At 41.1% G+C, this 20776-nt stretch overlaps 4 protein-coding genes across 8 annotated transcripts in view; 1 reads left to right on the top strand and 3 right to left on the bottom strand.

The window, feature by feature from the left end:
* Nucleotides 1–3587, bottom strand: part of RB195_011727 (uncharacterized protein) — a gene marked incomplete at both ends in the record, with an annotated part of 29409 nt that extends 25822 nt beyond the window's left edge. The window contains 3 exons of the mRNA XM_064193265.1: nt 2183–2330; nt 2894–2971; nt 3483–3587. Coding sequence (XP_064050848.1) covers nt 2183–2330; nt 2894–2971; nt 3483–3587 — 331 coding nt within the window. The remainder of the gene's footprint in view (nt 1–2182; nt 2331–2893; nt 2972–3482) is intronic.
* Nucleotides 3588–5596: 2009 nt separating this feature from the next.
* RB195_011728 (uncharacterized protein) lies at nt 5597–9391 on the top strand (the record flags this gene model as incomplete). Of its 2 annotated transcripts, XM_064193266.1 has the most annotated exons (9): nt 5597–5790; nt 5918–6051; nt 6428–6498; nt 7087–7156; nt 7199–7377; nt 7982–8062; nt 8179–8304; nt 9081–9198; nt 9255–9391. In XM_064193266.1, the coding sequence occupies 9 exons, from the start codon at nt 5597–5599 to the stop codon at nt 9389–9391; spliced, it is 1110 nt and encodes a 369-aa protein (XP_064050849.1). The 2 variants fall into 2 exon arrangements, with proteins under 2 accessions (XP_064050849.1, XP_064050850.1); XM_064193267.1 differs by lacking the exons at nt 5918–6051; nt 7087–7156 and having other exon boundaries at nt 5627–5790; nt 6428–6480.
* Nucleotides 9392–10412: 1021 nt separating this feature from the next.
* Nucleotides 10413–16267, bottom strand: RB195_011729 (uncharacterized protein; the record flags this gene model as incomplete). Of its 2 annotated transcripts, XM_064193268.1 has the most annotated exons (12): nt 10413–10538; nt 10914–10982; nt 11050–11152; nt 11449–11564; nt 11616–11773; nt 12490–12589; nt 12704–12787; nt 12845–12996; nt 13524–13624; nt 13703–13747; nt 13808–13846; nt 16206–16267. In XM_064193268.1, 12 exons carry the CDS (start codon nt 16265–16267, stop codon nt 10413–10415), a joined length of 1155 nt encoding a protein of 384 aa, XP_064050851.1. The 2 variants fall into 2 exon arrangements, with proteins under 2 accessions (XP_064050851.1, XP_013300189.2); XM_013444735.2 differs by having other exon boundaries at nt 13703–13846.
* A 773-nt stretch (nt 16268–17040) lies between these two features.
* On the bottom strand, nt 17041–20736 carry RB195_011730 (uncharacterized protein; the record flags this gene model as incomplete). Of its 3 annotated transcripts, XM_064193271.1 has the most annotated exons (3): nt 17041–19809; nt 20388–20570; nt 20734–20736. In XM_064193271.1, the coding sequence occupies 3 exons, from the start codon at nt 20734–20736 to the stop codon at nt 17041–17043; spliced, it is 2955 nt and encodes a 984-aa protein (XP_064050852.1). The 3 variants fall into 3 exon arrangements, with proteins under 3 accessions (XP_064050852.1, XP_064050853.1, XP_064050854.1); XM_064193270.1 differs by lacking the exon at nt 17041–19809 and having other exon boundaries at nt 20349–20570; XM_064193269.1 differs by lacking the exons at nt 20388–20570; nt 20734–20736 and having other exon boundaries at nt 17041–19761.
* Nucleotides 20737–20776: the final 40 nt, after the last annotated feature.

Raw genomic sequence — 20776 nt, forward strand, 5'->3', positions numbered from 1 at the left:
ATTGTGGTTTTATTGTTACTTTGGTTACAATTACGTCGGGTGAAAAAAACTAGAAGTTCGAAAAATTTCAGGATTTCTGTTCGATAACAAAAGGAATGTTTTGTTCTGAGTACTAGTACTGAGTCAATGTCTCTTCGAAAAATGTCCTTAGATTAGTATCCTCTGCTACACTTGGAAATAACTTCTAGGCTGAGTTTCGGCAGTTTTTCTTTAAAAAAAAAACAAGTGAACTTTCCAAAATTTCGATCGATTTAGTACAAATTTAAAACTGAAAACATATTGAAATTCATAGCAGCTACTTTTGACTACTTAGAATTCATTGGATGAATCAGTCAATATCCGCGCTGTGAATCTCCCCATCAATGGATTATCATATCATATCAGAATCACTTCACTAAGAACAATAAACAGCAACGTTGAACAGGTTCCACGCCTACGTAACAGTATTTTTCTTCTTGACAGTTCTAATACTGATATGTTTTGTGATCCCTCCAAAAATTAACGATGTCACAGATGTGACGTGATGATGCAAGACTGTTCCTCTCGCTTCGGACAAACTCACAGAGTGTTTCACATGCCGTCACGTACTGGCATCAGCAGAGAAGGCGATATCACGCCACAAATGAGAAATAGGGGTTAGGAAACTTGAAAAGGTTTGTGGAGAAATTCAAATCTAGAACACTACCTCTTAAAGTGTGACCACTGCGACGTTTAAGGAATGTATGACAAAATAAAAGATATCACTGCTGGATTCGTACAAACCGAAAAGAGTAGTGCTCAATCTTCAAGCGCCAAACCTTGAAGTCGTGAAAAAAAAGAAAGAATAAAATGAAGGAAAGAACTTCACTAACCAACTCTGACTCTGCAACTATCTTTGACGAAAATTTACAGGAAAAAAAACTGTTGAGATGTAATTCTTCTCAAGCAACAAGGACTACGATATGCGATACGACATCTCTGCTTTCACCACGCTAACTGATCGGCAAGCAAAAAGGTTTGCTGAACCGTATCATCACACTCACAGTGCTGGACGCTAAAACTGCTCTTGTCACAGCTTATCAAATGCGAAAAATGTGAAGTTGAAATAAAATCACGCACAAAAAACCACATAAAGTTACTGATAAATTTGAGAGATTTTTACAGGGCATTTATAGTGACACTTGACTATTGGACCAAAAAAAATCTGGAAATTGCAACAGCGATTAAAAAAGGGAGAGGAATGTGTAATCAGGAAAAATAAACTTGATTTTCACCACATTAATATTTAGTTCTCGTAGTTGATTCTACCGCAATGTGTAGCGACTTTAAAATCACAGCTGAATAGGGCTGTATTCTGCTAAAGAACTGAAATAAATTACCGTTCACAAACTTTACTGGGGATAGTGAGCTGCGATAACGTTTGAAAAATCTTCATTCTCATCGCCCGTCAATATAACAGGTGAGTGCACCTTGTCCAGAATTGCACCTACCAACTCCATTATTAAAACGTTACATATCAAGCAGTGACTATACTATGAACGTAACATCATAGGAGCTTAACAAACATAACGAATCATATTCACACCTCTCTATTTCAGGAAAATCGCCGACAAGTGCACTATGGCTGCACAACATGTAACCGCACGAGCTATGGATTCAGTATGAATGGTGTATCTAGGAGATGCATCTAGGTAAAGTTCAACAGCACATTAAGTGCTCTGCTATTGTTATTTGCTTGACGAAGCACAATAACCAGACTTTATTAGGTAGCCACAAGTACCTCCAAAGACACGCTACTAATCTAGACGACCCTTTACTGGTAGAAAAATGTAACTGTTCGATTTCTCGTTTGAATGTGGGATTCGAAATTCTCTTTATTCTCCGCATCTCAGGCTAACAGCTTGTCACAAACTGCGCCATAACCATGACTTGTGCGACGAAAAAGTCGAAGTATGGATGGGAAAAAGGGAAACATAAAATGCCAGGACTATGGCAGGACATCCCAGGAAAAAATGAGTCAATATGGAGAGCACTCAAAAAATGGAATGAATTTTCGTTTGAACATGAATTCGAATCGATGAAATGGTGTGTAGAATACACCGCATAAAATTTGATCAAGAAGAAACTTTGACAAGAAAATAGACGAAAAGACGGGCAAAAAGTCAAGCTTGAAGCCTTCATGAAAAAGGAAACAGATACCAACCTACAACGCCAGTAGTACCATCACCAATTTCAGCATCCTGGGATTTACTGAGCTCAACCATCAATTTCGCCACGTGGTGTTGCACATCCATTTTCTCCATTATCGTTGCCCCATCATTTGTGATAGTGACTTCCCCATCTGGGGAAACCTGAACAAGTCTCGTATAAGGCACGGAGACAACACGGTGTGAGTTAGGGAACAAGAGCTAAGATTAGTTTGAAGAAAGCAGAACGAAGGATGAATGAAAATGAATTGAAATAGTATAAATGAGCATAAGTGAAGTGAGGTGAATGTATGGATATGAGAGGGAAAAATACAAAAGAATCGAAGTGATGGACATTTGAAAATAATAATTATCTCAGAACGCTATAGTTTTACAATCCCCCCTGTTGGATCAGCTCAAATTCAGCCTTTTCAAGATTCACAACGAAATTCGTTAAAATTAAGAGATTCGACGACCGAGTGATCGGGTGTTTAAAAATTTTGAGGCAGAGTGAATGGAGGTAAAGAACGAAAAAAAGTGTTATCAACAATCAGTTTCGCTCGAAACGTAAAGATCCTTCCTGTGATGTTCGCTAAAAAAAAACTAGTCGCAAAAACAAAAACTTTGAAATCTCTTGTTCTTTATACAGGATGAAAACCTTCTAAGACTCATAATTATACAGCATTATCAAGAACTCCAACGATTATTATAATTAAAAGGGAACAAACCAGCATCTTATCGAGACCCCGTGGCCCAAGTGAAGTACGTAGTGTGTTCGCTACAGCACGAGCGGCAAGAATGTGGCTCTAAAAAAGTATTGCAGATGAGCAAAACACAAAAAAATAGATCAATTTGGCGAACTAGAAAACTTCGATTATCGCATCAATACAAAAAAAGCTAAACTAGAGGGTAATTTGCGGTGTTAAGGTAGTTGGAGGGGGGTGGGGGAGAGACCAGCAAGCAGGACCCAAAGAAAGTGAGGCGTCTTTTGAGGTAACTTCAGCTGTGGAACACAACCATAACACCAATTTATGTTTAAAAAAAATTATTTCAAAATGTAAAATTTAAATCCTTACGCAAAATTCGCAAAATAAATGCTTAAGTTTTCAACACAAAAAGCAGTTTTCGGTGATTTCGGTTTTTTCTTCTTTGAAAACCGTAGAAGGATTGCATTTATATGCCGGAAAGATGTCATGTTCGTTTTCAGTGTATGGAAAAAAGAAACTCGGAAGTAGGCCAGGACGAAAAGAAAAAGAAAAAATCAGACCAGCTATCTCCAACTACCATTGTATCTAAATTACTACGAAATGACCATACTTTAAGAGCCTCAATTCCAGTAAGTCGCTTCTGTTTCTCCTGATCACGCATGACGATAAACGGTTGCCCGAATTCGTCGAATAATAGTTGCGCCGTTGCAGCCATCGTTGATGAGCAATGGAGAAGTTACCCCTAAAACATACCGTTAGAGCAAGAAATAGAACTGAGTGTAACAAATACTTTCGGTACGAGATTCACGAAAACATGTTATTTTAGAGGAAAATGAAAATAAACTGAGAAGAAAACTGTCATTTATCAAAGAATTCGAATCAAATTGTACAACTAATACAGACAAACCTCTTTGGAGAAGTGGAGACCTTTTTGGTAATAAAACTCATTGGAATATCATAGAAATAGAATACATTTATTCCAAACGCAAAGAAAAAGAAAGACATGCATGCAAAACAACCAGGAATGGATGAAAATCCGCAAAATATAGAAATACGTAGCCGTTCGTTTCCACTTCCCTCCACTATTAATGAAAAAGGAAAGAATAACCCCAAAGAAAAGATTTCCAAAAACTCCGGAGAGTTTCTCGAACCTCCTTGACGTCAAAGCACGCGATCGATGCGGGACCAGCATGCGGCACACCTTTAAACGAAAGTGCTCGTTCGTCTTGCGCCTAGAAAAATTGCAACGGAGGGAAAACGGATAGTTGTGGGATGAATCTCAGGTTTTTCTGTCTAGTAGGGTCCCATTTAATGGTGGTCGGCTTTTGGTATGTATCAGTTGCAGGAAGTAAAGAAAACAAGAGAGTAAAGGTGACGACTTAGTGTACATTGCTATGATGGAGTGCTTAGTTACTGTGGATTTCGCCCAAAATCCTGCGATCAGGTTAGAGGGATCATCTCGTTTCTCCAGAGACAAATGGTGTTCTGTCTTCCATTACAGTTCTGGGGGAAAATATACTGGGGGCACTTAGTGGAGTCCTTATTTCCCCGTTCTAACTTACTTCTTTCTCTTAATAGGTTTAGCTTACATGTTATGGATCCTCTAAGACTAATACTGAGGCTTTAGGGGTCCCGATTGATTAAATTATTTACTTCGGGAAATAAGGGGGTCGGAGATTGGCCTTCCCCCATCACGTTTTACCACAGTTCTGGACTAGCCCAAGGGTTGGGATCACTTTTCCAATAGAAAAGAATACAGTGGTTATTACTGGGATGATTTTGCTTCCCAAGTTGCATTAAATGTTTTAGAAAGAGGATTTCTGAAATTTCTGCGAAGTATGGCTGACGAGGGAGGGATCCGGAGAAATACTCTGTCTGTACGGAGAGATCCTAAGCACCAGCTCCAGCTACCTGTTGTTTGTCTGAGTCATTTCAAATAATATTCACAGGAAAAAAAGCTCTGCCCAGTCCGTATTTCATTCCGTACACGTAATTCACAATGAGAAATCACGAGAATTACATCAGTTATTAATTGCAACCCATTCATTCTTCAAGAGAATTCAAAGATGTTCAGAGTGGGAAATCTTCGTTCATATTCTTGTTAGTTTCACTTGTTTGAATTGTACGGAACTGTAGAGTTTGTCTCAAGAATACCATCATGGAATAAAATCGTCTAATACTAGTGTTTTTCCTTTCCTTCATAAATCCTTTTATCATTTGTGTGTGCTTTGATATGTAACGTATTACCTCTTTAGGAAATTTTCTACTGGCGGGATTTCAGGGATGAATTGCAAAATTCTCACTTTGATTTGTGTGAAGAGTATTATCCGTAGATGATTTCTCGAAATGAATAAGCTGATTTGTAATCAGCAAGATTATTGTACATAGCTTTAGACAGAATATCAGGATGCGCCTCTCCCTCCATCAAAGGCATCCCACGAATCTGGTGTGGTGTAGATTTCTGTTGCGGTTCCTGACGACGTTCTCTATTGGAACGCGCCACTCTTGCCCCCCGCCCCCGCCTGCGATTGGTCGAAAATCCATTAGGACGAATCGCAAGCGGGGCACAAAGGTTGCGCATTGCAACAGAACCCGTCGTAAGAAACAGTTCTGGGGTTGTCCGTTTACACTAATTAAGGGAGAGATGATACATTCGTGAGGTGATGCCTTTAATTCTTTTTGCTTTGTCTATTATAGAATTAAATGTAGTAGGGTCAAAACGGCATGAAGCACGGTGCAGTTACCTATGCGGCTATGCTCGAAACGGCGCGGTGGGTAAAGTGGTTGAATCGAGGTGGGACTATCGCGAACTGCAGCGAAGAGCAAGGATCCCACCTAGATTCTAACTACGCTCCACCGCGCCGTTTACGCAGATGCACTGTGCTTCGTGTCCTTTTGACCCCACTACCATACTATAGGTATTTTGTAGCTGCATCCTTTCACCCTTAAAAGAATAAAAATGTAGTTGGGGGGAACCGCTCAGTGGCGTCCTTATTTCTCGACGCTCCAACTTACTTTTTTCTCTTAGTAACTATAGTTATATAGTCGGGTCAAAACGACATGGACCACGACTGTAGTTGCGGTGCATTTGCGTACGCGCTCGAAACGGCACGGTGGAGGCAGCAGTTGGGACCAAGTGGGACCCTCAGAAACTACAGCTATGGATGGTGCCAGCAAAGGTTTCACAAACTCGTAGCCGCTACGTTTCACCGCACCGCCCTTGTACGCAATTGCGTACGTGCTTCATGTCGTTTTGATTGTATTTGTTCAACCCTCGACTCCTGGAGAACTTATTTTTTAGTTATTTAGACATATTCCCTATTTTGTCCATTGCTCTTTTTAGCTACTTTCTGAATCCATCGTCATAGTGTAAGAAATGTTTTGAAGTGTGTGATCGCGATGCGCTTTCGATTCTAGCAAGGTACAGGGAAAGGGTGTGGTCAAGCAGTAAAGCGAGTTTACAAAAAAAATTATTTAAAATTAGGTGATATTACACCAATTCAGTTCAATTACTTTAGAAGAATGCTTCTCTACCATATTTTGATAGTATTTCAGATCGCTATGCAACAGTTCCTTATGTGCGGATACGGATGCGTCGTCTTCTTCTAGTTTCCACCTCGCATAAGGTAACGAGCAAAGAAAAATGTCGACGACAGAAAGTACGCTTGTACGGCAAATTTAATGTTGTGGTAATACTATTATCGCGAATTCATATCGGTCAGGTTCCGATCACAGAAAAGCCCCTCAATTACTCGGATGTGAATTTCTTGGATTATACTCTGTTAATCCCTTCCCATTTCCTCATCTACGTGCTATATTGCTGACTCATTGATTCCTAATGAATCTTTTACGGACACTCATCAAGAAGTCTTTCAATGTTCGACGAGGAAACGAGGAACTCCCTCATACCTCATACTTATTGGTGTCTGCGCATAGAATATGCAAATCGATTTGAACATTGCAGCCATTAGGGATTAGGATCTTAGGGAAGAGACGCTGTTGGATGCGCTGAATCCCAGCAATAAGCCGCTAATCTGCATTGATTTCCACTCATACTCTTGTTATTCCGTGGATGACACCCATTTCCAGACAACATTGTAAATGTTCGATAAACTCAATTTTTAAGATTTATGGTTTATTTACACGTTCCTAGCTCCTACGGGCATCGTCGTGTTTTCCAAACAATTTTTCCTCTACTATTTTGTGGATCTCAGCATGGATACAAACTTGGTCTTTTCCTTTGCTCTAATTTCCTCATCCTTAGGATTCATTCGTTGTTTAGAGGTAGGATCATTTCGGTTGAATTTTGAAAATCTGAAAGTTCAGGAAAAGCGCATCCGACTCCCAAGTTGGAGACTCCGTCGGTGTCGTCGCGTAGACCGATTCGCGATTGGTCGCTAAAGCGCTCCGCGCTCGCTCGTAGACGTCTCGAGGAGCGAGGGGTTGCAGTGTTCAAGCACCGTCGTCGTACCTACCTAACTTGTTTCGGTGCAGTCCATGTCAAGGTAAGCATCGATCCCTAAGGACATGAAGCGTGGTGCGGTCACGTAAACGGGTGCGCTCGAAGTGGCGCGATGCAGCGTAGCGGTTATGGTCTAGGAAGAGAGAGGGCGCCGGGGAGGGGGTCCCTTGCTGGATTTTTCGCTGTATTTCCCGATGATTCCGTATCAATGCTCCCAACCGCTAGCTCCACCGCAGCCGCTTACGCAACTGTGCCGTGCTTCAAGTCGTTTTGACCCGTCGCAGAATGTGACATGAAGAAGCGTTCCCATTTATCTTCAATAACTCTTATCAATTTTACTTGTATTATAGAGGATTTTGTTGTTAGCACTGTACTTGTAAACCACACAGATATATAAGTTTGGCGGCGCAGAATGTATTCAACCGGGTAGGCGCGACGCATCTACCGCATCGCAAGCTCTTTGCGTTCTCAACCCACGATCCCACGATGCCATACCTCAATTCAGGACGCACCGCACTCAGCCAGTTGAACAGATTCTACGATGACCTTCTATGACTATAGGAGCCCAAAAGAATTCCACTCATTCCTATGCAATCCACATAATTTTGTTGTCTTCCCCCTCTTTGTTGTTAGCTTTTATAATTTAGGTCGTTGCATGTTTTACCGGTTTCAATGTACTCGTGGGCGTTTGCTGCGCACTTTTCTACTGCGTGATCACTTCTCAGGAGGTATTATTTTTTAGTTCAACGTTTAATCCTTCAAAGCTTAATTAAATCGCAAATTCATTTGGAAAAGTAGACTTTTTAGATCTTTTTCGAAAAAAATAAACTACTGTTTTTTTAAGCAACGACGTCCTAATCTCAAACTGTGGTTGATTCCCCTGGCTCCTGTGGTCATTTGTCTGCTTTTCTTATTTGTGGGGATTATACAGCGAAAGCCAAAGCTGCTGTATCCTTTTATAGTTCTTCAGGTGGGTGACTTTTGGAAAAGATTTATGAGTGGTGAGATGGTTTTGTCACTCGTTCCTGTCAAAAATCCGGTCATTAATTAACTTTATGGTTTTCCTAATGTTCGACATTTTTGTGGTTTACGTGACTTATTGCAAGTAATAGTCGGATAAAAACCACCTGTTGCGCGGTGCAATTGCCTAAACTGCTGCGATCAAACCAGCTCTGTTGTTGCGAGCACTCGGACTACAGGGATAAGTGGAGCTAGTGAAGGTGCCAACTCGATCACAATTGCTAGCTTCACCGCGCAGCTTCAAACGCGGCTGTTTACGCAAATGAACCGAGCTTCATGACTCTTTGACCCGACAATAACCTTCATCAATACGGTACCACAGCCATGCTACGACCTTTGCACTTGACTAAGCTGATAAGAATTCAAATAAATACTACTTAATTCATAACGTGCTTAGAGTAAACATCAACATCGACCAAAGCATGTGAGTGTAGGCGTCCAGAAAACCACGCAATATTCGCAAAAAAAAAGAATAAAATTTTTAGCGGAGGTTATAAATGTACTTTTGTAGAGCGATATCTCACTTTTCAGACCTGCAATATCTTTCTTGCTTTTTAATGTGCATCACCTTCTCACTACTTCCTTCCTTTCTTCCCCACCCAAAGTTTTGTATACTTATTGACAAGGATTCTAATGAGATCATTTGTCTCTGATGGAAAGAGGTTGAAAGGGGAAAGATTGTAGAGATGAAATTTGAAGCTTTCTGTGTTAAATGTCTTAATGCAGATTTTCTCTGGTTTTGGAACTGCGGTATCAATGGCAATGATTATAATATCAGTACCATGTAATACGAAACATATTCTACGGTTGATTGTGGATGTGAATTTGGAGGAAGCAGAATACAGTAAGTTGCTCAATTTCACGTCAGCGACCCATTTCTTGAACACGCCATGTTTTCAGAACGGTCAGCAATGACAATATTCTCTGTCCTTAGTCTTACTCTATTTGTGCAGATATGGTACCTTCGTACGGTTTGCAATTGTTTTCGATATTTTACGGATCTCCAGAAATTCGAGGAACGAACGGCGAATGTCTGATTGGCACTTCCATGACAACTTAGGGAAATTTGGGGCGTTTCGACTCTTTGGAATTGATGATCCATATAGTTCTCAAGAAGTCTGTTTTCCAAGGATACACTGACTGCAAGAATGCAGCTTACTGCCGCTTGACATACTGCTTCCCTTCTTTGTCCTATTGATTACTACAGTCACGTTGTAGTGACCGTGGTGTAGGCATTCCGCAGGACAACATCAATAAGCGGAGTACAGTCACTAATCCACACTATTCATGCTGCATCCATTCTCTCATGTCTCCACGCAAATGAATTTTTCAAATAAGATGCATTGGAAGCCAGGGACTTGAGGCACCGCAATTTTATCAGCGAGAAGGTTTCGAGATTGAAAGCACCGCCGCTTTGTACACAAATAAGTGCTCATAGAATCGTGCACCATCTGGTTCAAAAATTTTGAACGAACTATATTTGATAGAGATGTACATTGTTCGCCGTAACTATTAAAAAATAAAGTGATTTCTGACTAAAAACACTGTCTCTATGAACATATGATTAAAGTGCTAGATGAATCTTATATCTAGTATTAGCTTTACACTTCCTTTCGCGGGATTCCGCTGGTTTGAGGTACAGATGAATCTTTGAGAAATGCTCGAGTATGAAACCCAAATAGGAACAGTTGCGATAACTCTTCATTCACAGAAAAGAAAAAAATTTACAGAGACTGTCTGAAACACTTTGAATCGCTAAGCGAGATGAAGAAAATGTACGTTAAGACAAATGACAAAGAATGACACACCTTATCTTCAACAATACCTGTAGTGATTTGTAATCAGTTAATATTAATATTAATTCTACATTGTATTACATTTTGATAAAAAAAGTACAATGCACAGGCTATGTTTTCTTCGTTTACAATAATATAAAAACAATTAAATAGCACAATCTTGCTGATTTGAGGGAAATGTAATTGCCTATAACCGTAAACGGATCACTTTGTAATCATATGAAATCCTTAGGATTATGAAACGACAGTGAGGCTATGAAGGTTAATGGCCAAAACGACGCCGTTTTGGCGGTCTGATGTAAGGGAGCAAGGTTTCTGCGTATGTCCATGCAGCTTCTAGCACGCGAGTAGTCAATTTCGGATGAACATTTTTTAATTCTATCCAGTCCTAGAAATAGGGAGAGATTAAGTAAGTACTGACATTATAAATTTTAAAAAAAAATTGTAGAAAAAATTTGCAATCTAGATGACTTCTTCTGCACACACAAAGCTATGCAAATCAACGTTGTAAAATTACAAATTATGACCATATTCACTAAAATCGAAAAGAAAACACGTCCCTCATAAAAAAACGACATCTACGCAATCACAGTCGCGTGTTTATAATGACTATAGCTAATAGCTAGGTGACCATAAAGATGGAAGAACACTGTGATACCATAGTTTGAGTTCCTGTTCCTAATCCCTGCAGATATTCGCCACAGGAGAGTTAATTTTCGTAAACGCACTTTAAACTGAAACGCCTAACACAATAACCACGTACCGGATGCGTAACTACGCTTTTGCGGTTGCTTGCCAAAAATGATACAAGTCGTCTGAACAATCGGTCATCCTGAAAATGCTATATTCATTCGATTGAGAAGATATCACTGTTTAGAAGCAATGATTCAAATACGCACATTGAGAAAATCCGAGACTTGCAATCGAAACGCAAAGTTCGAAATATTCACATCGCGCAGCAATGCAGCGCAGCAGTGTGTTTTTAGGCTATCCATCATGAGCCTGAAAATGATGGTTTCAGGCAAAACAAAGTGTTAAAGATAAAAAAATGAACAAATCAACTTCAGCACGTTTACTACGAGTGTCAAACCAAATGGATTCCAATAATATTTGGTGTTTTTAGAAAGCTGTATAAAGGAATTTTTGAGAGAGAAAGAGAGAGAGCACCACTATCTTTAGGAATTTACAGCAGCTCTCTTACTATATCCCTAACAATTAAGAGTTCCAGTAAGGTATATACGAACTTCGGTTTCATTGTATCACTATAAAAGTCGGAAAATCAATTCCAAAAACCCTACATGTCCACTGCTTTGATTAAATCCATGGTGATCTCATCAGCTTGAGGTCGTTTCACGTCATAAGTGTATCGAACAATAGTTTCGAACACGTCAGCGGAAACATCTTTCAGTTCCACCTGCAGTAAATCGTAAATAACATCTAGAAAAACCACAACGATGAAACTCACTCGGCCCTCAGATGCTTCCAATGTTTGAGCCTTGAGCATAGCATTGAAATATTGTGATGTGGCAGCCAGTACACTACGATGCAGGTTGAATTCGCGACCTTCGACGACAACAACAAAATCAGCAAAACGACCACTGGAGAGCATTGCCGGCAGCACGTCTGTAGAAGATCCATTACAATCTGTCAATATACGGTAACTGTGAATCCACGTTTTGAGAAGAAAAAAGTATAGGAAGGGCGGGGTATAAACAATTTCTTTCTAAAAAGCAATACTCTCCAGTCAGTGACAGGTTTGTTGCCTCGCGGTACGCAGCATCACAGTCACAACTAAGAAGGACAAAGTCACAGCAGTATCAATCCACTTGGGATGCAGCAACACGTGTTAATGCCATTCGTGATCGTTGAGGTTTTTGGAACGCGTGTTGGTCTATACAATGAATTGCGGGGACGAGCCGATGATCAAGTCAGCGTTTTTTATCTTCCCAGACAAGTTTGCTACCAATTTATTGACAATGGAGGGATGAAAGGCTTGGACTTGCATTGCACTAGGGCGGTTTCGAACCATCGACCATGTGGCTACAACGAACCTCTAACCGACTGTGCCGCACCCGCCCCAGCCAGGATTAACTGACAGCATTTTGCAAGTACTCGAAGCCACCTCGCGCTGAACAAGCTCATTAAAATAGTGGCAATAATGCAACCATTAGGACAATTACATGCTCTTAAATAGCATAAATAGTATAACTATCACCAAAGAAGTGGAAGATCCACAAAAACTCGAGAATGGAACAGAAACGGAAAAAGGCTCATTTCTCTTTTGAATTCCCATCCCAAGATATGAAATTTCTATTTTGATTAGTACTGTTCATTTTTACCAGAAATTTGCGAAGTTGCAGCACATTCGACTGGAAGATCGTACGAACTCGATAAAACCATTTCTTCATCGTCCCAATCTCGGTTGATTAAGTCTTGAGTCTGCAACAAAGCGAGAAAATATGATTTAATTCAAAAATCCAGTACTTACAGGAAAGCGTTTGAAATACAGAGTTTCCAAGATCTAAAAACAACGAAGCGTGATACAAATATTACCGAGGTAGTTTTCGACTCCAGAAAAACGGTGATATCAGCATTTACGTTCAATGCTTCCCGTGGTCCTCTGCGAAGGAAACGACTCTGAACCAGGCATCAAAATTTCCCAGATAAAATGTTTACTAAATACTAAAACAATACCTTTACTATATCGGAATGGAAAAATTTGCTAGCAGTGATAATACCACCACGATTTATGGATAACACACTTTTGTTCAGAGAGCATTCTCTAATACCTTCTGGTGTGTCCACACTGAATCGAATTCGCAGCTGCACTTTCTGATTTGGGCAATCTTAAAAGAGGAACTTGCGTTGCTAAATAGAGATTAAATATGCCTAATGCGAGAAGTTTGCCCTCTTCCTACGTTCCCTTGAAGCAAAAAAAAAGCAAATTTATCATTCACGCGTATAATACAACATAGTTACGTGAATAACCATTATAGGGCAAATACAATACAAATAACATTGGCTGTCAAGGCAGGCGCAAATTTTCATACATCATACTGTATTCGAGAGTAAAAAATGGCTAACTTTTAAGTATAATATAGCTGTTGCATTATAGACTTTTTTATTTGGTTTCTTTCCTAGCTTTCACATGTTGCTTTTCTTCAGTGAGGAAGACTAGAAAAGCAACATTTGTACATTTGTAGAGATGAACGAAATATACCGCTGAAAGCGCCAAAATCATGGTTTGAAACAAACGGAAAGTACTAGGTATTCTCAACACTAGTAGAGAAAATGAACGATTCACTGCAACCATACAGAAGATTCACATCATACTCTTACCAAATTTCGTGAATTTTGAAGAAGAGAAACATACTAATGATCTGAAGATAAAGTGAGATATATCCACCACAATCGTCATCCTTGCCTGCCGGAAACAATTTCAGCACAAATTCGTGGTTATTGTCACCGAAAGACCTACAAGAAATGACGTCCTACGGAATGAAATATGAAAAGTTGCGTGCTCCTAAAAAATACAAGGAAAAGCAGTCTTACTTGCTTGTTATGTATTCTCCAATTGCGTGCAACTCCATTAAAGCGCTGAAATCTTCAATCACCCACGTGTAATGGAAATCGGCAGTATCGAAACGTGTCACACACCCGCATGTAGTCACCTTGCTAGGTCCACAAGTAGATGGCCTAAACGAATGCTCAAAGATATCCTCAAATGGTCAGCTATATAGAGTACCGAATCCCGAAAAATTCCTAAACATATGATAGTCATGACTAGAAATCAACACGTATGTGCTTGTGGTGAGACTAATCTGGTGAACGCTTCGCCCTTGATGTTTCTTTCAACTCTTTTGGGAAAAGTAAGATTAAAGCAATAGTTCTATTACGATGGAGATAATGAAACTGTTCGAAAAAAGAAGATATGTTCCTGCGCACGTTCGCTCTAACATAAATTTCGTAAGAAGACTTAGTTTAATTATGATAAAGAGCAAAAGGATAAAGCGTAGTATTCGAACGCGTGGGCGCATCCCCATAGAAATTCATCAACACCGCGCACGGTGCTGATGAATTTCTATTGGAATGCGCCCACGCGTTCGAATTCAATTCAGAATCGTCTGAGGTTTTATGAACGCGCACGCAAATAACAAATAACTTGCGAAAATGGACCGATGTGTAAAGAAAGTGTTTTTTTTTTCCTCCCGAACAAGACCGATGCCAATACCTCGTCTTCAGAGGGATGAAGAGTTTGGTTGGCACTAAAACGATTTCGAACCATCAATCGATCGTGTAGTCACAGCCGAACATTTAACTGACTGTACCACAGCCGCCTAATTATGATGTCTCAATGAATCCAGCTTTATTACAGTAGCTAAACATTGGCACGTCAAAACCAGAACCAAGTGAACAGAATGTTCATATGTTTCATGAAACACTTCCTTCACTATTAAAATGTTAATTTGGAAAGTATTGAGGTTTCATACTTTCGCGACTTTTGGGCTGTAGACAACATCTTCAAGATGGTGAGAGATATCTATAGATCTGCAAGCATCTCCTCGGACTTCACCAGCATTTCCAGCTAATTTGTCACATCATTATACCTGGACTAGCTAACGAAAAGTCATAATTTTATGCATGGAAAGCAAAACCATTAGGGAATAGAATAGTTGAGTGTTAGACAAAACACCAATAATTCTTTCTAAGCTCTTTGTGATGTTAGAGCCATGTTTTAAGAAAGTCTTGCCCAAGATTCGTCTGTACTCGTGTCAAAACGACATGAAGCACGACGCAGTTGTGTAAGCCGCCGCGCTCGAAGCTGCGCAGTGCAGATGGCGGTTCGACTCGACCATCGCGAACTGCAACGATGATGCTAGCATGGGTCCCCCATCAATTCTAACTGGTACGGTGCACCACACCACTTCGAGAGCAGCTGCTTACGCAACTGCACTGAGCTTCATGTCGTTTTACCCTGACTATATATAGTCGGATCTAAACGATATGAGGCTTGGTGCAACTACGTAAGTAGCTGTGTTCGGAGTGGTGTGGTGAAAGTTTTACTCATCTCTGCAGACCGATTGGAGCAAGAGAGTAGCCCACTTTAACCGTAACTGCTTACGCAATTGCTCCAAGTTTCAGGCTATTGTGACCCAGCTGTTGGTACTGAGTGTGTCGCACCACAGTATCCAACTCTATTTGATAACAGGAGCGCAACTCACGCACATACAATGGCAGAATTTTGGCACATTTGTCCTACTTATCCTAATCACCGCTCGAAATAACCCATTACACTGAAATGATGTTGATTCGCGTTGACCTGAAGATTTTGAAAGATACTGGAAGACCTTCCAACTACCTCATTCAACGCTGCCACCATCCCTGTTGTTGACGTAACGCTGCATAGTGCACGCACAAACTACAAAATAACCTTCATACGTTCGACTCGTATGTGCTCCAGTCTGAACCCTGATGAGGTAAGACCAAAATTTCTGACATCTATCACACTTGAGTGCCTTGAGGATGAAAACACTAGCTTAATACATAGGTTAGCCCTCGCAAGCTATTGTAGAGGGTAGTTACGCCTTCGTAAACCTCAAACGATTATGAATTGAAGTGAACGCGGTGGCGCATCCCAAGCAGACTAATCAACGAAGGAAACTTTATCCACTTTATTACACTTAAGAAAGAGAAATAAGAACAGAATTCCTTCTTATTTCAGACGGATCATACACCTCTTCTACTGCAAAACACTCGGTAGCGCAAAACTATTCCTGTATGCATTCATACTACTATACATACCTACCATTACTCATCCATACTACAAATTATTTTGACAAACACAATCAGTTCCATAAGCTACGTATGTGAAGAGTAGAAAACTTGTTGTTTGCAAAGTAGGTCACTCAGATAATGAACGAACTAATTGTCTCGATATTCATCACTATTTAGATGAAAAAGAAGTGCAAGAGACTCCAACAAAGTGGTTGAACCGGTTTTTCTCTATAAAGTAACATTTTTCTCATTTAAATCGGATCATTTATAAATAACTAACATAAGATCTTCCTGATGCTGTTCAAATTCGTCAGCAGAAACGACACTCGACGACTGAGACATCCTGAAGTACCTAGCCACCACCTGTCGAAAAAGCACATTGCAAAGATCGTCCACATGTATTTTGCATTGAAACTATATGAACTCCATCTTATTGGCATCCAAAAGCACTTCGCAATATGAAGTTCACAAATGTCAGGAGGTAGCGGGTCTGCTAAGCCGTTTACGCATCCATGATGCGCTGAATTTTAACTATTTACGCTACTGTCAAATAATGAACCGCCTGAAGTCTTTAAACACGGGATCACAGTTTCGGGGTTTGAACACAACTGCGTCATTGCAAAAGTGATATTAGAGGCTCTCTGACCATATATGAAGAAAAACAAGAATGAAAACCTTTTTTTGCGAGTATATTCAACAAAGTACAAATCAGCTCTACAATTTATATCTATTACAAATTATACCATTTCGATATTGAAGCAATAATCAAACATGAATTGAGAAAACATATCAAAATTAAAAAAAAAAGAAAACACAAGGATTCACTGGTATAAGGATCAGGTTGGAAAAAGTGGGGAAAGAACTGACTACTGTTAGGAGAGTGAACAGGAATGATAATCTCAAATACATTGAAGACAAGTGCAGCAACAACACACCGATGTATCTCCGATAGAAAGCGATGATAAGAGCGGAAATTCGGAGAGGCGAAAAAAGAGGGACACTTAACGCAAGACTCGTTAGACTGAAAAATGAGTAATTAGGAAACAAGATGAAATGATAAAACAATCCAATACACCCTTTAAATGTACACATATGTAAGAATTTTCACATTATCCTCAATACGACATAGCTCGGACAGGTTTAATTGACGCATACTCGAGTAGTGGCTTTCCTGCCTCGAAATTATGGGAGAAAACAATCCCTGACTTAGAAAGAGTTGGTGGTACACTCGTCAACTGAGGCAAGAGCGTTGTTGCTTTGGGAGCAACTTCCTTTGCACCAGGACTGGACGCTGGTCGATTTGTCCGAGCACAATAAGGTACGAAAGATGGATTTTCAGATAAAACTTCACATTTCTGTCCAATACAAGTGATGTAGTCCTCTTCCTTACTCGTATCCTTGTTCAGATCCATCGTTATGGAACTCTGCGATGAACATGGTGAGGATTTCAACGAAGTACTTTCCACTATAGTTTCGAAATGCTGCGAACTATGCATGTCGATCGATTTCGGATCAATTCGAGTGGGAAAGCCAAGTAAATGTGGATGGTCGTTCGCGGCTTCGCTTAATGCGCTTTTCACAGCCTCCAAATCCGGAGCTACCGGGATCACGTAGTCGCATGATTCGTCAATACTGTTCTGCCGAGCTTGTTCAAGAACGATTTGGCTGGGTGTCAGCTCAGCTTCCGACAGGTCAGCAGGGTAGGAGAAGACTTCCGTATCTTTCCGGATAGCGCATCCAAAGGAAGACGTGCGAGACCTTATACAGTTGCTGGGACTATCCACGCTAACAACGGAGCCGCTTCCAGACCGTCTGATGTCGTTACCAAAATCCATTTCGACGAAGTGGTCAGCTCCATCACGCTGCCCCGCTGACGATCCACCTTTACGATGGTGTGGGGTGCTGCGACCTGATCCGAAACTTCCAGAGCGATTTCGCGAGTAATCATCCTTATCGGCACAGTTCACTGCTGACAAATGGTTTGCGCTAGAAGACGGTCCGAAAGACGAGGAAAATTCAGAAGAAGCAAGTGATACACTGGAGACAGACGTCTGTGAGACGCGCTGTTGTCTAGAGGTGTGCTGTGAGATTTTGCGAAACGGTCGTTGAAAAAGCGTCTTGCTTCCAAGAGAAAATGCCCGTTTTCGAGGATCCTCGACTGGCTGAAGAAGTCCTCCCCCAGCGTTTTCGGTGTTTTCAGTGCGTGCATCTGCGCTCTCAGCAAGGCCCGCGTTGGCTCCAGGACGAAGATTACAACGACCAGCGAAAGAATAGGCACGAGGTGGGTTTGCTGGGCTTTGTAAATCGGTGCTACAATTTGCAGCGCCAGCCGAACTGCAGTAGTCACTACTATCGGACACATAGGAGCGAACTTCTTCCAGCTTGTAACGATCAAACATTGGCATAATCAGATGGCTGTTACTTCCAGCAGATGTCCATTCTGCTGCATGCATTGGGGTGTAGCCGTCGTCAAAGGTGGTTGAAGTTCTGTGGAGATCTGGAGTAGGTGTCAGTTCTCCAGATATGGGATGGTGTGTAGCAGAAGATAACTGGTGAGAGCTCTGGGCTTCATCAAGAACCTGATCCTTTGGTTTCGCAGTACTGATGGCATCAACGTTATCCGTAGAAGTTTCATTAGCTGTCGAAGTTGATGGAGTTGTACATGAATTTTTGGGCGCTACCATAGCCTGATAAACTCCACAGTCTTCTTGAGAAGGCTGACGTGGAAAAACACTCATGAGAGTGTTGAGAAGGGGCGGCTGGTTTTTCGATGCTGCCTGGGAACCATAAGAAATACTGTACGCCCGAGATCCTAGGGTTGAGGTGGTTTGAGTTGAAGGTGTCGACGGTTTACCGCTGATGGGGCTATTCGTCGAATAAGTGGACGTAGCAACACGTCCACTGAGGAAAGAGGTTGCTCGCTGCCTTTGCGGTTGTGTGTGGCATCGTTCGCGGTGGTGTCCTTGATGGGAACGAAGCGTCAACAATCCAAGAGGTTTCACGACACCATTGTTCATTTTCCTTTCTTTCTCAGACTCCCTTTCAATGATAGCGTTCAGTTTATTGTGAATGTCAAGAGCGACCTCCTCACTGTCACACTGAGCCCACAATTCACTCGCCCCTGAGGGGGCGCCTCTTCCTAGCCGCATCAGGAAAAATCGTTCCTGACAGCCAAAAAATGCGACACATTTGCGCGGAATCTCAGTGAATTCGTCTACGCGAAAGGGGGGAATTCCTGATGATGGCAGACCATTAATAGCAGGTTCAATACGACGTTTGCAGAGTATGATGGTGTGAGCGTAGAAACATAACCGTTTAGGACCTGCTATTTCCGGAAGACGAACGCAAATGTTTTGCAACGATTCCTCTGTGCGAGGAGGTCTTTTCAGTTTCGGCATACTAGCTACGTCAACGTCCCAGGCACACTCGAAAAACTCCAACGGCTGTACCGGCCTTCCTAAACGAAGGGCTCTCGAGGGGATAAGAGCCGACATTATGGCGTTGTACCACTCAGTATTTTGACGGCCGTCCTCACCATTTTTTCCGCCATCGTCTACTTTCAGACACAGTGTTTCATCGGGACCCATAACGCAGACACATCGCTTGAGCTTTGGATCAAAGTGTTCGTTGTGAACATTGAAGGCCGTGGACAGATCTATGAGATGTCGAGCCGACTTACGCTTTCGATACGTTTTCTCGCTCTCGTGTAATTCCAAAGCACGCTCACAGAGGACCGCGTAGTAGCACTTCCTTGACTTGATTGGGGCGAAGCCAGCGATGACTGGACCCGACTTTATGACACCGGTCTCCTCTTCCAAGTTTACAGTTGATGCCATACCGCTCCCTTCGGAACTGGTGCGACGCAGGACGCAGGCGGTCGAGCGCTGTGAAAGATCACATTTAAGAAAAAAAAGACAATGATGGTGTGGTGACAACATTGTTTTTGTGATATGGTTCAACCAAGGGTAACTGGACCTCAGAATTTGATCAAATAATTCATCACGAAGTGATAAGGATTCATTTTAATAAATACCTCACAAGTACTTTAAATACAGGAACACAGTTCCAAACAGATCAACCGAATACGATAAAAGTCATGCTGAATTTGGAATTCAAAAGACTTATAGCTAGCTCTTCAGTTCTAATGGATAACATAATTATCAAAACAAACAACTGAAAATGAAATACGAAGAGAAAGCGACAAATGAGCGAATGTGATGAGAGTATACACGTCCAACGAAAATATGCATAATAGAATGGCCTTAACGCGGAATAAAATACACGTCTGCTCCCAGCAAAGCTCCTAGAGACAGAATTTGAACAAAATAAATTAACGTTATATATACTGGAGTTAGCGTGCAAACAAAAATGGTTTGCGAAAGACACTTACAATAGAGAGTGATTTATTTAAAAGACATAAAAATTAAAACAATTTTAAGGTGGAAGAAAGCAAAAAAGTAACCGTTGGCAGAATAATTGTAACAAAACGAGATCTGAGCGGTGGATCTGAGCCAGACCTTGCAGGGCGCATTCTCAAAGCATAAAGTGAGGGGAGATATTCATCAAGTATATCTAACCGTAAAGGCATTTTTTTCAAGGACCGAATATGCATGCTGTAACAAATCCACGACGCATTAGAGTTGACCTGAAATGCTGCACATAAGACATGGGAAAGAAATTCACAACCGTGAAATAATAAGTTCTGCGTTAATCTACTCTTTATTCTAAAACCAGCGGAGGCATTCACAGATTTCACACTCCCACAACACTTTGATGCGATAATAATGAATTTGTCCAAGCAAACGAACCATTTATCGTGGCATTAAGAGGTTTTGGAGATGCTATGCATCC

Source organism: Necator americanus, chromosome III (assembly GCF_031761385.1).
Source record: "Necator americanus strain Aroian chromosome III, whole genome shotgun sequence".
Taxonomy (NCBI): domain Eukaryota; kingdom Metazoa; phylum Nematoda; class Chromadorea; order Rhabditida; family Ancylostomatidae; genus Necator; species Necator americanus.